This window comes from Poecile atricapillus, chromosome 16, assembly GCF_030490865.1.
Source record: "Poecile atricapillus isolate bPoeAtr1 chromosome 16, bPoeAtr1.hap1, whole genome shotgun sequence".
Taxonomy (NCBI): Eukaryota; Metazoa; Chordata; class Aves; order Passeriformes; family Paridae; genus Poecile; species Poecile atricapillus.
The window spans coordinates 1,131,469-1,148,235 of NC_081264.1; the positions used below are offsets into that span (position 1 = coordinate 1,131,469).

The 16,767-nt window shown below is 46.2% G+C and overlaps 1 protein-coding gene across 1 annotated transcript in view; it reads right to left on the minus strand.

Annotated features, from left to right (window-relative positions):
* Positions 1–16,767, minus strand: part of TMEM132C (transmembrane protein 132C) — a 169,656-nt gene that overhangs the window by 13,598 nt on the left and 139,291 nt on the right. Inside the window, exon 5 of the mRNA XM_058851521.1 lies at positions 6,447–6,590. Coding sequence (XP_058707504.1) covers positions 6,447–6,590 — 144 coding nt within the window. The remainder of the gene's footprint in view (positions 1–6,446; positions 6,591–16,767) is intronic.

Below are 16,767 nucleotides of genomic sequence, written 5' to 3' on the forward strand. Positions count from 1 at the left end.
AAATCACATTTTATTGAGCTGACAGAGAAAACTGCTGCCTGGAAATGAAGAGAGAGTCACTCCCGAGCCGCTACCTGTGGCACTGTGTGATCTGGGGAGGGCACGTCCCTCTCCCCTGGCAATCAGCAGATTGCCTGCAGTGGAATTTAAGGATATTCCTGGAACTGTCACCAGCCAAATGCAGAACCTCAGGGTCTCCCTTCACTTCCCCATTTCAGATTTTTGATCCCACCACGACCTCTGTCCTGCAGAATGGCAGGAAGGGAGCAGGAGCTGCTGGAGGTGACACCAAGGGTGTGACGAGGCTCTGCCCTGGCCACCACGGCCTCAGAGGGGACAATATTGGGTTTGCTGGGTTCAATTCCACTACAGATTCCTGAGAAATCTTCCTTCCATTACTGCTGGTAATTTTAGCAGTAATTAGGTAATTCAGGGAGTTTTAGAGAGACAAATTTCACGTCACACACAAGCTCAGGCTGCCTCTCTAAAGATGGTGAACTCAAAGCACTGTCTGTCCTGGCTCGTGTCTGCTGTACACAGGAGTGGAAAGAATGACAAGGATAAAACCCAAAAATAAATGAGGGGCTGCCTCTGTGAGTCTGCTCTAGTCCAAGCTTGTTTATTCTCCCAGTGGTTTTCACCTCTGGAGACACCAGCCCAGTCCCTGAAGGACAGTTCAGAAGGACAAAAGGAGAAGTTTTTAATGCAGCAACCCTGTCAGGTTTATGGAGACTGAAAAACTGAGCAGCATCAGTCCATTTTCTAGATATTCTGTGTGGTTTCAGGACTGAGCAGAGGTGAGGAGATGTGGTAACAGTGGATGTCCTGCTTGTCTTCATCGGGTTCAGAATCTTGCATTTTTGTCTGTAAACCCATTTACCCATTTCTGTTCTACTAATGTAAATGTTGCTAAAATATTCAAAGGTTACATAAATGTTTAAATATTTATGACAGCACTTCTGTGAGCAGAGAGCTTTTTCCAGTGCCTCTTAAAGGAATCTCAATTTCAGCGAAAAAAAAAAATAATTCCAGGCTAATTAATCAGTAAAGAATGGTGGTGTTCAGCACTTTGCCTACACGAGACTCCTCGTGTTTAGCTCAGTGTCATCGCTCTGACACACAGGGAGGCACCTGGAGCTCAGGGAGGTCAAGCTCTGGGAGCAGCCATTCATTCCATTAAGGAACACAGAGCATCATTTATTCACCACAGAGCAGTTTATAGGGATTGTAATTTATAGGAAATATTAGACAGTGATAATCATTCCATGAGCTTTTTGGATATCCGTGTCCTTGCTATAGAATTTCTCTTTTTTAACAACATCCTCTGTAGAAAGGGAATTATCCTCTATTAAATTCTACAGGTTTTGAAAGAGAGACTCGGTGTGGCTCTCCAGCCTTGATTCCAATTAAACACCATGGTCTTCTACACAAAGGAAATCCTCTGCTACATGAACATTAGGCTTCCTAAGAAGGATTTCAATGCCTGGCTGCATAATCCTGAATAATCAGTAACCTAGTGGAAAACTGAAGCTGTCTCAAGGCCCACACTATTCATTTTTTCAAATTAAACTCCTTAAGTCTGATGAAAGTTAAAGCTTCAGCCCTGAGCTCTCGTGTGCTGTTTCCAGCTTTGTGACAGCGTCAGAGCAGCGTTCAGAATGCAAAGCTCATTCCAGGAGCTGCTGACTGCTCCAGTGGCTGTGCAGCTTTGCAGCTCAGGTACCCAGAGCCCTGCAGGCTGGAAACCCTCCCTGAACACTGCCAAGGCTTGCTCTGCTCACATCACGTGTGAGAATAACCCTGAGAGCCCCTTCCACCTGTGACCCCCTGTAAGAACAGATCCTTGAGCTGCCTGAGCAGCACAATTCCCATTCTGGGCACGGGGAGTGGGGCAGAATTAACTTTATTAACTGATGGCAGCCTCAGAGTGAGCAAACTGCAGCTCCCTGTGGCTAACAGGGCTGAGTGCTGCTGCTGCAAGGCTGCTGCAAGGCTGCTGCAAGGCTGCTGCAAGGCTGCTGCAAGGCTGCCTTCATCACATCAACAGCAGCCCCAGCACTGAGCAGAAGAACTCCCTAAAAGCAGGGCCATGCTTTGGATGCAATTTGGGCTCTCTCTGCTCTCTCTGCATTTTCAGAATCTGCAGCCAGATTAGCAAAACTAAGCAGAAACCCCCCAAGCAAGAGAGCTTTTCTCAGGGAAAAGGCTGTACATTATCTAATCTCATTACACAGATTTCAGAGGCAGCCTTGCAGAGCAGCAGCAGTACATTTAACTCACTGAATATCATTCACTACGACAGAACTGAGAGAGTAAAAGGGGCACAAAATGCCAGCTGAGACTGGAGGGCATCTCTTTGCTCCCAAATGACCAGCTTTTGAAGCTGGGCTGGAGCTGTGCTGAGCCACAGGAGCTCTCTGCAGCTCACATTAGCACAGAACCCAAAATCTGCCTTGTTTTGTGCACTCTCCAGTCAAGCAATTTCTGGAAATGGGGACAAACAGAGAGCCTGGCTCCTGCTCACTGGGGATGTGCCAGCCCATACATGCACATGGCCCCAGATATCCTGCTTGGCAAGGCAGGATCCCAGGGTGAAATGATTTTTAATTCCATCTACACAGTTTGGGCAGTTGTTGTGCATTTGAGGCTGTCACAGCACTTCTCATTCCCTAACTCAGTGTGTACCCACAATGCACAGATTCACAACGAGTAAATTACAACCAGGGGCAGAAAAGCAAAGTGGAATCAAACCATCCTCTCTTCTGATGGCATTTCTCAGACAGGTCTGGAGCAAAGTCCCATCTGCAGCTGGCACAAGACAGATGTTGTTTCTCCCGTTTCCTCCCCCAGTCTTGATCTTGAAGCTTTGGAGGGGATTTTGAAGCACTTTCTGTGGGAGCTGAGGTGCTGATGCTGCTGCTCTGGATTTTCCTTTGGGCTGTACTGGTTCTCCACCCCCAGGGCAGGTGGGGAGCTGGGGGAAGGCACGAGGGAACAGGGAGGGAACTCTGCGAGGATATGGTTTAAAAGTTTCTTCAGCTGCCCTTGAAGTTTTGCCAATTACGTGATGGCAAGGCATTTACAGCTTTTATTGCTGACTGTTCCTCAGCCCCTGCCCATCCTGAGTTTCATTCTGCACAGAGGCTGGCTGCTGGGGTGACCATTCCTGACAGGACATCTCCTGTGACAGCTCCATCCACTGCTGCTCTATTTGCTCTGCTGGCATCTGACAGAAAGGTGTGGTAAAGCCTCATTTTAATAAAGCTCCTCTCAAGTCCTGCTGCTCTGCTGATGTGTTTTGATCCCATCGATCACAGGACTATGGAAAGTGTGGAGAAGGGTGGGGAGTTGGACTTTCTGTTTGTTATCCTGTTCAAAACACAGCACAACATTGGCCAGAAGAAAAACCATCAAAGTCAGGGGGCTTCAGAGCAGCCAAACAATGGCATTTCCATGCTGGGACTTTCTTCCCTGCTTTTAAAGCTGCTCAGTCTGACACAAATGACAGAAGGGGAAGGAGGAGCCATCGGAAATCCAGGTTTGCACTCCCAGCTGCTGCTGCTGGGGCTCTCAGGCTGCTCCTGGGAGCTGCATCTGCATCAGCTCCAAACATAAACCCAGAGCTGCAGGGGAAGGGCTTTGTGTGTTCCTCTCAGCAGGAAAGCACTCCTGTTCCTGCAGGTGATGCAGGAGCCCTGAGCAGGGTTTGCTCCCCAGCAAACAGCACAAAAGCATCAGCAAAATCAGCCACGTTCCACCCAAATTCCCAGCAGATGGGAAGGAGCCTGTGCAGGCAGCTGCAATTACCAGTAATGGATCCAGATAGATGGATTCTATTGGTAAATTCCAGCTTAGCGAAATAAAATTTGGCTTTTGCTTCCTTTTTAGTGCCATAATAAATTTTGTGTCCACTTTTAAAAGGTTGGACCACTGTGTGAAGGTCTAGAGCACTCAAAGGCATTTAAAGTTCATGAAATCAGCTGTAAATTTGGAAGTAAAGAGTGGGAACTGTGAGACAATAAAAGAAGTAAAAGGAGTAGCAGTCAGCACATTCACACAGGACACAAACTGTGCACTGAGCTGCCCTGGGACTGTGATTACCACTGGGAAACTGTTACCTGCTCTTTGCAGATAAATCTTAAATTCAGATTTCCATGGGGTTCTGTTACTCAGAACAATGCCATTCAGCCCAACTGAAGTCAAAATTAATATAAATAAGCTTTGAGCTGTTGGCAAATTGCTGGGCAGGAGCATTACCTTTAAGCTCTTTCCACGAACCATACAAAAGACATTTATTTGATAATTAAATATTCCAGGCCAGGTGCAGACAGGCACTGAGCATCTTTGGCCTCACTCTTGTCAGGTTTGGCTGAATCCAAATTACCAGAAATTCCACACAATTAAAAACACACAAAAATATGCCTGAACCTCTAGATGATAATAAGAGTAAGTATTGAACAGCTCTTATCAATAACTCCTTTTTTTCCCAAGTTTAAGGTAATCCACAGGCTTTACATGAGCTATAAACTCATGCACACAGCCCTTGTAGCATGGGCTTTGCCCAAAAGACATAATTTACCGTGAGTGGGTTTTATTTTTAAGCAGAAAGGTTACTCCCAACAAGGTCTCTACAATAGGATTTTCAGAGGAAGATGATATTTCTAAAGAATTGAACATAAAAGCTTGATGGAGAATTTCAAAATGAATTAAGGATGAAAGGCCTCTGTGCTCATTTGAAGCTTTCTGAGTGCTTTTTAAAATCTGAGCCAATTGAAGATGTCAATTTGCCTTGAACCCCAAACCACTTCCACATGTAAAGAAAGAAATTTTGTGGAAACAAGAACATTCTAGATGGGGAGAAAAAAAAAAAAATAAAAAGCCTTTTTTTCCTTTATGATGAGATGAGAAAACCTTTTTGTTCCAAGCATTTAATGAGCTGTGTTTTTCAGTCAGCTGTGTGTTTTCCAGCAGTGAGCACCCCTGTCACAGCCACATCCCTCCAGAGGTGCTGCAGATATTCCAAACACACAGGAGACAGCTTCTCTCTCCATCTCAGCAATTTCCAACCAGTTCTGAAGAGAAAGAGATTCCACCTGCAAATGTCCCTGGCTGATAGCAGAAAATGCTCTGTGTTAACCCCCAGTTGTTTGTTCCACCCCAACTTCAGAGTGCCCCAGACAGGGGAGGCTCCTGAAGCTCCTCACAAAGGTTCCTCGTTTTGAGGAACCCTTTCAGCACATAAATTAATGTATTTATCTGCACAGATAAATGATTTCTGTAGAAAATAAGAGGAGATCCCAGCAGGGCCCCAAGTGCTCATCAAAGGACTTCAGGAAAAAACATTCCTTCCAAACAAATTGCTGGAGAGCTGCAGCAGTCTGGGCTGTGGTGCAATTACTGCAGGAACAAGCTCTTTCCTTGTAAGGCTTGGGGATTTCACTTCTTCTGGAAGAATATGCTTCAAAGCTACAACAGCCAGAAGCCATTTTTCCAGAAGGAATTTTGTTTCAGAAATAATTCTGCTGTCATTTTCTGGTGATGCATTACATATCCCATATTTTGTTCCCTAACCTGAGTCTTTCTCTGAGTGGAAGAACTTAATACTGGTCATTCTCCCAGTTGGAAAGAAATCCCCACAAGGTTGGAATTATTTGGTGGAATTCTGGTAAGTTGTTAAAGCAAAATGGAATAATAACAGTCCTTTTCTGATTATTTTTAAATTATTATTTGTGAATGCTATCTTGTATTTTTCTTACTCAGGGAAGTGGTTTCCAATAAGATTACAACCAGGATGATCCTTAAACTAAATTTCAGTTTTTACTTCTATTTGTGGTTATGTGACTGCCTTAGGAAAAACATTAATAGGAATTCCTAGAGATTAAAATCTCTGTAAAGCATCAGGCTCCAGCAAAATGGAGATATTGGATAAATACATAAATAAATGATATTGGATAATACATACAATAAATGTTGGCTTTGGATAAATACAAAAAAAATATAAAAATTTGGATAAATACAACTGCTTTTCATTCCCTGAATTTTGTGTGGCCTCTGTTTTTAGGGAGCCCCCAAAGGCCCCACGTGCAGGAGTGGGAATTCCCTGCAGGGCTGTGGAGCAGGGTGAGTGTGCACTGCTCACCCACCCCACCCCGAGCAGCTGTGGAGGTGAGGGCACAGCTGGAAAGGTGATGGGGAACATCTGGAGGAGCAGAGCTGCTTTTGCAGTGAATGGAATCCAGGGGACTGGAGGTGAAATTACCAAGGCACTTCAAAATTAGGACATGGATAAAGATGAACCTCGGTGTGGTGGCTGCACTGCTGCACCTCGCTCTTCCCAAAACCCCTCTCCTTTTCCAACAGGAGGGCCAGGAATTTGCAGGAGCTGATTTGGAGGTTATGCCCAGGCTATTTTGCAATCCAGAAGCCCCTCAGTGCCATGAACTTACTTTAATGACGTCTTCCCCCGAGGATTTGCACTCCACGGACTCGGAGATGTCTGTGACAGCGCTGTTCTCCTCGATGGACACCACCTTGATGGGCACTGCCACCGTCCTGCCCGTCAGGATGGCCGTGTTCAGGATCTCCGTGTCCTGCCCCAAAACAAAGCACAGCACTGCTCACATCGCTGCTGAGTGCCTGCAAATCCCAGTTCCTCCAAGAGCTGCAGCCTGCCAAAGGGTAATGAAAGCCCAGGTGCTGAACAGACACTCAGAGCTGCACTCTGCTCAACCAGCAAAGCTCACTTCAGCTCGGGCACACTCCACAGGCATCTCCTGCCTTTGAGATGTGTGGAATTATTCCCAATATCCACCTCCCCACATGTGATTCCTGAGTTTTTCCTAATGAACACTTGACTGGCAATGTTTGGCTAAGGACACAGAGCCCCCCAGGTAAAAATGCTGCTCTGGGAATCCAAACCCATTGCAAAGACGAGGCCTCGCCGTGAACTTTGTGTCTGGAACTGTTTCAAGATTATTTAATTTCCTCTGATATGGCCAATGAAGCAATGTAAGGAATCCAGAAGGAGTCAGTGATGCTGTTAACTGCAGGGGAAATAACAAGGAAATTTGAAGTCTGAACCGGGGTTGTGGAACATAAAATCCTTTCAATGCACCATCGACCAGGCTAACACTTGGAACTCCTCAACTATTTCAGCATCACTGTATTCCCAAGATTCCCATGCTGGAAGAACTTCAAAGTTTTCTCCAACTTTTCAGCTTTCAATATAAAGTGAATAAAATATTCAGCAAATTCCTCAGCACTGAAGTCATGAGGACTGCAGCCACTGATGTCAACAGCAGCAAAATGGGGCACTGATCCTGTTGATTCTGTTTTCAATTCAGGTTTAGTGAGTCTGAAATTTAGGTCAGATTTTCTTTTCATCTGGCAACTTGTTATGTCTCAGGTTCTCCTGCAGCTCTCGTAAGAAATCCCATCAAACTTAAAAGGAAATGCTAAAAGGGAATGTTGACTGTTCTAGAAATGTAAGAACCCTAAATCATTCTGGGAAGGGACTGGTGCCCATCCAGCCACAGCTCTGAGCTGAGATGGAAACCTTCTGCCTTCTCCTCCCCTGAAAGCAGCCGTAGCTCATATCAGTTACCCACAACTCATGGGTATTACACAGATTAAGGAATACTGATGTATAAGCAATTAATATATTAGACACTATACTAAAAGCAATTTTCAGCTCTGCCACTTCCCTTCCTCAGGCTCTAAGGGCCCTGTGATAGTTAAAATAAACCAGAAAAAAAGACCAGGGAACAAAGTCTTGTTTTTATTGTGTTTTTTGTTTAGAACTGAAGTAGAAAAGCGTGTACCCTCTATCTCTGGATATGGAATAGCCTCAGAGCACGAGTGCTGCCTTTATATTGCTGCAATAAAGCCAAAGGCAGCCCAGGGAGAATCAGCCACACAAACTGACAGCAAACTCTCACAGCACAGAGAGCATCCACAGCCCAACACTCCTCAAAAGCTGAACAGAGAAAAAGAAAAGCAGACTCTGTCTGTCTGTCTGTCTGTCTGTCTGTCTGTCTGTCCCTGAGCACCCTGAACCAGCCCCAGGGCTCTGGCTCAGCACCCAGATTTGTTTCCCTGCATCCTCACAGCAGCAGCTCTGGGTATCCAGGGATAATCATGAGCAGCAGTCCCACCTTCGAGGGCAGGAAAAGAACTCCCAGCAGCACAGGAAACCCAGCAGCCAGCAGAGGCACCTGAGCCTCATTTCTAAATGCAATATACTGCCCTGACTGCAGCCTAATCCAGGACTACACCAACAACAATCCTAAGAAACTTTCACAGAGACAAAGAATTCATTTAAAAAGAAGGCGCTTTTCAAAATCACAATATCTCGGCCATTTCCACATTCTTTAATTTTTAAAATCCCCCAAGAACTAATCTACTTTCTGTGCAGGCAGCAAGCAGAGATTTAAAATGAAATTTATTTTGTGTCATAAAAAACCTGAAAGCATCTGATAGCAGTGTTTGGACTTGTTCCCCAAGAAATTCAAAAATGAGGGAAGCAGAGTAAATTAAAAAAGAGAAGGAAGATGCACTGTAAGTCAGCATCAATATCCAGGTCAGAATGAAGTTTCTGTGAGTGAATTGCAAACTCCAGAAAAGGCAGGACTGGCACTTCCATGGCTGAAACAGAGAACTGCAGAGATTTTCCTCATGGAAAGAGGGGAGCTGTGACTTTGGAAGCCTCCAGCTGTCTTGGCAGCACCGTGCCCAAATCCCACCAACATCTGACTCGATATCACAGGGCTGGGTTGGCTTCCTCGCCTGAACAACATCAGAGCCCCAGTCAGGATGGTTCTTCCCTGTTACCAGGGCATCCCTTCAATGGATACAACATACAAAGGAAATAATTACTATTTAAATGTAATTAATTAACAGAGAGTATAATTAAAGAACAAATTTTCCTCTAATGATTACAGGAAAACTCTAGTGGTTAGGCTCAAGGAGGTATCAAAGGAGATATTTGAAAGCAAAATTTTGTGTGTAAGAAATTTCTTTAGACTTCATTGTCAGAATTTGATGCAGAAGCAGCACTCTGCAGGAGATCTCCCAGCTTTCCTCCGTGGAGCTGCTGGCACAGCTCAGAGCACCACGAGCCTCCTCTCATGCTCTGCTCTTGCCTGTGTCAGGGTTCATTTGGATAAAATCCACTTGCAGCACTGCTGGCCCCAACATTTCCTTCCCTGTGCTGCCCCAGAGCAAACCCTGCAGGAGTGGTTTTCAGAAAAATCACTTCTTCCCTAGAAAGGGAAAAGAATATCCCTGCAGCAGATGTGCTGCAGGCAGGGCTGAGAAGGCTGTGCTCACTTTGGTCATTCAGAGCTGGGTAACCCTGACAGCAATCTCACACTTTATCCCATCCCTTTTCTGCCAGGGAACTCGCACTGATGGAGCTCTCCACAAAGAGCAAGAACACAAAGTATTGCTTGGATTTAGCTGAAGAGCAAACCTTATGTTCATCCAACCTCTCAATCCTAAGAAGGCAAGCATTCAGCCATGACTGATTTAGGAACTAATTCAACATTAAATTGTGGCAGAATGAGGAAGCAAAGTGACAGCTGTTTAATTAAACTCTAAATCCGATTAGATGGTGTTATGGAGAGAAATCCACGGGAGCCTGAGGTCATGAGAATGGTCCAGTTTGCAGCTGCAGTTTCTGGGAGTGGAGGTTAATCCTGGCTCAGCATCCAGGTGTGTCCCTCTCACAGCCACACCTCCTCACAGTGACAAAGCTGTGGCACACACCTGAAGGACTGGCACCAAAATGCCATTTCTGTTTTGATGGGGTGAGTTGCTAGAGAGGGAAGGAGGCAGCTGGGCACTGCACCTTACAATGAACACAGCGAGTCCTGGCTGCAGGCTGCAGGGACAAACCCACCCAGGAGAGCCCAGGAGCTGGGCTGTGCTCCCAGCTGAGGTTCCCCCATCACCCTGAGGAACACAGACACCCTGGAGCACGTTTGTGAGAGGAGGAGATGGAGATGTGGGAGATCCAAACTGCACAGGCCAGCTGCAACAGCACAGGTAACACAGGAGGGGCACGAGTTCCAGAGCAGCCACAGGCTGATCCATGAGCCTGGGAACACAATGGCTGAGGATTTGAGTTATTAATGCTGCTAAGATTACAGCTGATCAATGAAATAACATTGTTAGGCAGCAGACTCTGTTTATCTACATAATCCCACGATTAACAGTAAATTACACATCGTGCTTTCTGCCAACTGCGTCCTGTGGCACTCCACACCCACAGGCACTGTGGACAGGAGGGGAAAGAAGCTGACATTCTGCCTTTCCAAGTCTCAGCACACCCTGCAGAAGAACAGCAGTGCTCCTGCAGTCCAGGGAGTTTGGATGATTGGGGATCCCCTGGGGCAGAGTCACCCTCCGGCAGGAGTGGGGAAAGGCAAATTCTGCTGGCTGCATTTTGGGCTGCTCTGTCTCTCCATCCCAACACACTGCCCATCACATCTCAACCCTGCTCTGCTTCATTTATCACTTTATAATATGAGTTGATGAGTAACAGCATAATATTTTAGCTCTTGAGTAAGTGCAGAAGGAAGGGGGTAGTGGTGCTCAGGAGTGACAGCAGAAGGGGACAGCCTGCTGCTTTAACAGCATCCCTTCACCTCCAAACACGGATCCAGCTGGAATCCAGGTCACTCCATCACTCTAAGGTCCACACTGCCAAGGAAAATGTGAGCTAAGGAACAAATTAACTGTGGAGAAAAATGAGGCCACTCCAAATCTACATCAGAAACAGACTTAGTGAATGAAAGTTGCCGTTTCTGCAGTCTGCTTCTGATGAGAAGAGGAAAACAAAGCAGCTCAAAGTTTCTTTTGGATGCTAATTCCTCCCAGGCCAGCAGTGAGAGGTAAAGCTGTGTTAAATGCCCAGCAGAGCTGTGGCACAGCAGGGAAGGGCAGCACAAACACAGCCCAAACACCCCAGGACAGAGGCAGAGGTGGAGCCTGGCACTGCCCTGTCCCTGCCATCCCAGCACTGATGGCTCTGGGTCTGCAGGAACGGGGAGGGGGTGGGAATGATGCTTCTCATCCCTGGATCTGTCCAGCAAACAGGAAGGGTCAGTTATTCACCCAGATGTGCTGAGGATCAGGTGATCTGGGTGCTCTTGGTGTACAAAGTGTCACCACAGTCTCTGCTCAGTGCTGACACCCAGCACGTGGAGCCAGGAGGGGGCTGCTTTTAGAGAAACAGGAAATTCATGTTCAGGCAGGGGAACTTTACTGTAGAAATATTAATGCAAGTGCTTAGATCCTTATTTCACAAGGGAGAGGAAATAAGATTTCCTGGCTGGTCTCAGTGCCTGTGGCAAACTCATACAGATCCAAAATTAAGTTTTGAATTGGTTTTATGAACTGCATATCATCAAGTTAGTATAACAAATACAGTAAAGTAAATATTTACTTCTGAAATCAATTTGTTAAAAGAAATCTGAATTTGAAACTCAGTTGGTCAGAAGTGGAAGAAGGGACAGGAGCTTCAGAGGCTTCATGGGTCTGTGGCTCTGCCTGTCTGGACCTGCTGGGGGTTAATGGTTCTCCTCTCCACCTGGTTGCAAAACTGGAAGTGAAGAGAAGGACTGGTCATCCCCCTGCAGCAGCTCACACAAAGCTGCCCTGGCTGCCAGGATGATTCTTTTCCCATGAGCTCTGCAGGAATTCACCAAGGATCATAACCCAGGGTGTGCCCACTGCTCCCTTGCCTGCTGGCCAGAACATCATTTATGGCCTTTTCAGACAGAATGCTGCCAGGATTTTACTTTTTAATTCAAAATGACAGAATTCCTGCTGTGCCAATAATCAGGGTAGTGCCCACACACAGAGCTGAGCAGTGCCAGCACTGACTGCAAACACAACAAAGCTGGAAGAGCTCTGGTCTCTTCTCTCTTTGCTCACTTCTGACAGATGATAGAATCACATTTAGCAACAGTCTGCATCTGCTAAATCAAAGTAATCATTGGTGATGCTCCCTTTTGCATGTCTGAATGCTAACAGGATGGATTCTCTGCAAGGAAAGTGGGGATTAGTCATCCAAGGATCCAAAGATATTTCTCTGCATCCCTGTCTGTTAATATATTCTACATCCCCCTTTTCTGTCTGCAGAGTGTAATTTATCAGGAGTCCAAAATTCCACCAGCAGGGTATTTAAAACTGTACAAGCAGGGAAGAAAATGGCAGTTTGTTGCTAATGTAGGGGGCCAGTAATTAAGATTTATCTTAATGTGGAGACTAAAGAGAGACAAGACCGTTGATTAAAAGGGCATTGCATTTGCAGAGCACCGAGTTCCCATTTTGAAGAGACACTTAAATCTTCATTGTAAATTACTCTGTCCACAAAAGGCACGGGGAGGATTCTGCTGGGCACAGAAAGTACTTCTGCCAATTTGAGGGAATTTTCTCCTCATCTGCATTTAGTTCCCCTTCTGAGGAACCTGAGGAGGGATTTGAAGTGGCCCCCTGGTGAAACTGGGTGTTCTTGGCTGTGCACTCAGCTGAAGTTTGTGGATGTCAGAGCCCTGTTTAAACCACAGTGGAAATGAAGCAGGCAGCTTCTGCTTCAGCATTTCAATTTCAATTTAGTCTGATTTGAAATCAGCAAGACGAATTTTCTACTTGCTCTTTTCTTATATTGGCTGTACAGTTTTAATTTTCGATAAGCAAAATCTATAACAAAGACACCACGAATTCTTGTACAACCACTATGAAAAAGTGGTCATAAAAATGCAGAAAATAATCATTATTATTTCCTATCCTTGTACCTGGGTTATTTTTCTTTTTCAAATAGTTTATTGATTTCCCTGACTTCACAGCAGTTCTACATAAGCAAAGCACACAGAGGGCAGGACCAAGATTATTGCATTAATGAGAGCAGATACTGTACAGACATCAGAAACTCACTCTGGTTAAAAAGATGAGAGAGTGACACAGGAAAATGGAATTACTGAGCAGATACATGTCTGATGGACTGGTGGGCCTTAGAGAAACTAAACCTGGCATATATCTAGGAGGAGAAAAATTAAATATATACAGCATGTATAATCACAGATGCAATTATTTCCCTTTTCCTCAAGCAGAAATGTGTTTTACCTTCAGGGCTTGCTTATCCAGATCCTGCTGGAGGCTGGTGGCCAGAGGAGCATCCTTGAAAGAGGTTGCTCTGATCTTTGTGTAAGTCAGGGATATGACAGACAAAGGGATCAAATCCATTTGTTTAAAGACCATTTTCTTAGTTAGTGTAACCTGGAGCAATCCCAGTGACCATTAACCTTATCTGAGCATCTCACAGCAACTTCCAGCTGAAAGAGCCTTGAAAGAAGGATCTGTGTGCTTGAGAGCTTGGCTTTCTTTCCACCTCTATTGGATGGCCTAATAAAAGCCATCACCTCTAGCCACAAACCTGCCCTCACTTATGGAATTACTCTTGATTTTCACTCCTCAGGGCAAGACCTGCCCTGCCCAAGCAGGGGAGAGCAGCATCCAGGTTTGAGCAGGGGAATTCTCCTTCAAAAAGCCTCAGCAGGGCAGAATGATCCTGTCAGCCCAAGCCTTGCTCTGTAACACAGGAAATCCACGTCCCTTTAAAGATGACTCAAGCTGCTGTGGGCCCCAGCCAAAGCCAGGAGAGGCAGAAACAAACTGCAGACAGACATGTGGCTCCCACCCCGCCAGACAATCCCTATTTCTGCACATCAGAGCCTCCCAGGGATTAATGAGGAGCCCATCATTTGGATGAGGTAAGAGCAGCGAGGAGGAATTACTGAGTCTGGAATGAGTTATTTATTAGCACACCCAGCTGCCTCCTGGAGCTCCCAGGCATATTAAAACATATGCCTGAGGATACCTGTGCCAGCTGGCAGCTCCCCTCCGCCCTGCTCTGAATGAAACTCTGTCCCAGCTCCAGCAGAGGCTCCTCTGCTGCCTCAACCAACCAGCAAGGCGTGGAAAAACTTCAAAAACCAAAAAAACAACCCAAAAAACCAGGACCCTGGACAAAGTGATTCCTGAGGCTGTGAGACGGATGGCTTTGCTTTCTGCTGCTGACACAGTCTGTGCAGCAGGAGGGCTCCTGCCTTCTGTCAGCTCCCCAAAACGAGAGCTCAAGAGCACAGAGAGGTTACAGCGAGCCTTCTGGACCTCAGCCAGCCCCAGCACTGCTTCAGAACACAAAAGGAACAGAATTCACCTTTCAATCACACAAGGTGATTTTTGCCCTCCTGCTTTTCCCCCTGAGCTACATCCTGGTGAAGTCTGGTTTATGCAAATGAAAATTCAAGTGTTATGCCATATAAAAAATATCCACATTAGAGAAGGGGAAGAGATGAAGGGCTTCTCCCTGGCATGGCACACAGAGACCAGAGCTCAGTAATCAACCTCGAGGTTTGAGCTGCAAGCAGCAGTTTGGGGCTGGAAGGTGTAAATAAATGTGCAATTCTGCAGAGCCATCCTGTGTGTGAGCACATTATATGGTGCAGGAACGCTCTGCCGTGTCTCTCAATGCCGAATTTACAGGCTAATGTTTCCCTCTGTCATTTCCTCAAACTTCCCAGTGAGCTTGAATTATTTTTACACTTATTTAGTTTAAGCAAAATACTCATTCCACAGCCTCCAAAGGACACAGAGCTCTGCTCTACAGGACCTTGGGGAGCAGAGTCCAACACAGTCGCTCCTCTGGTACCAACACTCAGCATTCCACAGTCACCTACTGTAATTAATAAAACTGCACTGCTGCTATTTTTCACTAATAGAGGATTTCCAAAAGCAAATTACAGCCATAAATTACATCATTACAGCCTGTATTATTGTTCTGTGGGGTAACAAATCTTGCAGAAAGACAATCAGCTCTCCTAGAGGAAAAAAAAAATACAGAGGACAAATCAGATGATTTGGACCTGATTAAAATTAATGTCAGTGGTACTTTTTTTCCATTTGCCTGCTGAATTCCCTCTCTCACCAGCGTGCTGGTGGTCATGCCAGGGTGCTGGAGAATTAAATATGAGGCATGATTTGTTTCTGAGGGGGAAGCCCATCCTGTCCAGGCCAGGGTTTGTGTGGATTCCCTTTGCCAGGCCCTGCAGTTTTGCTGGGCCATGGAGTGTGAGGCTGGGCTGGCAATTCATTCAATTCATTCAGCACAGGGGGAGAGCTGGGGCATTTAGGCCTGTTTTAAAGTGGGTTTTTGGTGGCCCAGGCCTGGGTGAGGTTCTGGTACCCTTCTGGTTCTGTGGATAAATGAAATCCCATCGCCATGTCCTCCAGCAGCAGCTGCTGCAGAGAGCAGAGAGCCACGAGCACAGTGCCAGCTTCATCCTCTGCACTCTGCTGAACCCTGCCCTGCCTTCTGTGCTTTATCTCCCTCAAGCAGAACCACTGAGTTTGAAGTACAGATTCCTAATGAATTCCATGACAAACATCCTCAGTGATGAGCATCTGTCTGGATAATGAGCTGTAAACTGAGAGCAGGGTAAGGCAAACACGAGTCCCACAGCAAATTGAAGGTGAAAAGTTCCTGGGCTTTAAGGTTTGGGGGCAGTTCATTAAAACACTGAGTCTTATAAAAGTCCTGGTGATTTTTTAACCCCATGCTCCCTCATTATATCCCATTAGAGTAAAGCATTTTCTCGCTGTCTCCATCGTTTCACTGTCCAAGCTGTAATACCTCAGGACCTCATTAATTAGAGTTCAGCCTAAACAATTCACAATTCTGCTAAGCAAATATTTTTCACCTGCTTGTGAAGACTGAGGTATCCCCCAGAAGTATTAAAACTCTCTTTACAGATCAAAATCATCATTAGAAGCTGCCAATTAAGAGAAATCCCTCCTGTTTTTCTCTATGGGTCACAGCTATCCCACCTAATGCTGGAGCTGGCTGAGCAACTGCTGTGCCTGCAAACACACCTGGCCTGCTCTGGCAGCCCCTGCTCAGCTGCCACCTCCTCCAAGTGACAGCACCAGGAGCTGGAGACCATTTCCCCTCCAGGGAAAAGCACACATGCTTGTTGTCTGGAATCACTTTGGACAGCAGATGTGTATTTATCAGTTGAGTCTAGGCAATCACTTGTTAGCTAAAGCTAATGAGGAAACTCGAGTTTAGGGAGAAGCAGTGCATTAATTCCAGAGGAGAAGGTGTAATGCAGCCATGGAGACTGCTGAGTGCAATCCCCTCTCCCAAACAGAGCTGTGCAATGTTCCAATGTTCTTGCAGCTCCCTTCTCTGCTCTCCAGCCTCAGCAGCATCAGCAGCAGCTCGGTGTGCGGGGGCTCCAGCCCTGCTCCCAGCCCCAACTGCTCAACACACAAATTCCACTTCTGTCAGCTGCAAACTTGTGCCAGCCTCAGCCTCTGGAGCTCCTTCTGGGCATTCCTCTGTGCCCTGCTCCATCTGCCACAGTCCTGAGCAGCTTCAGCCCCAAAGCCCAGCCCTGGAGGCTCCTTCCCAGGCTCACTCTGTGCTGCCTCTGCTCACGTGTGCCAGCTGTGAAACTGCCTTTGTGCTCCTGTTAAACAAGCTGGAATTTAATCAGCTGTCACTTCCAATATTCACTCTTGTCTAAGATGTCTTCTTCTGATGGAGCCGTGTCCCAAAGCTGAACCAACACTTAAAACAATCCCCAGAACACACCACGAGAACAGGACAAGCTGCAGATCCCACACCCTGCAGTGCCATGAACTGACACAAGTGGATCCTGTGTTCCTCTGCCAGCTGTGCTGTCCCTCCTTTCCCTTTCA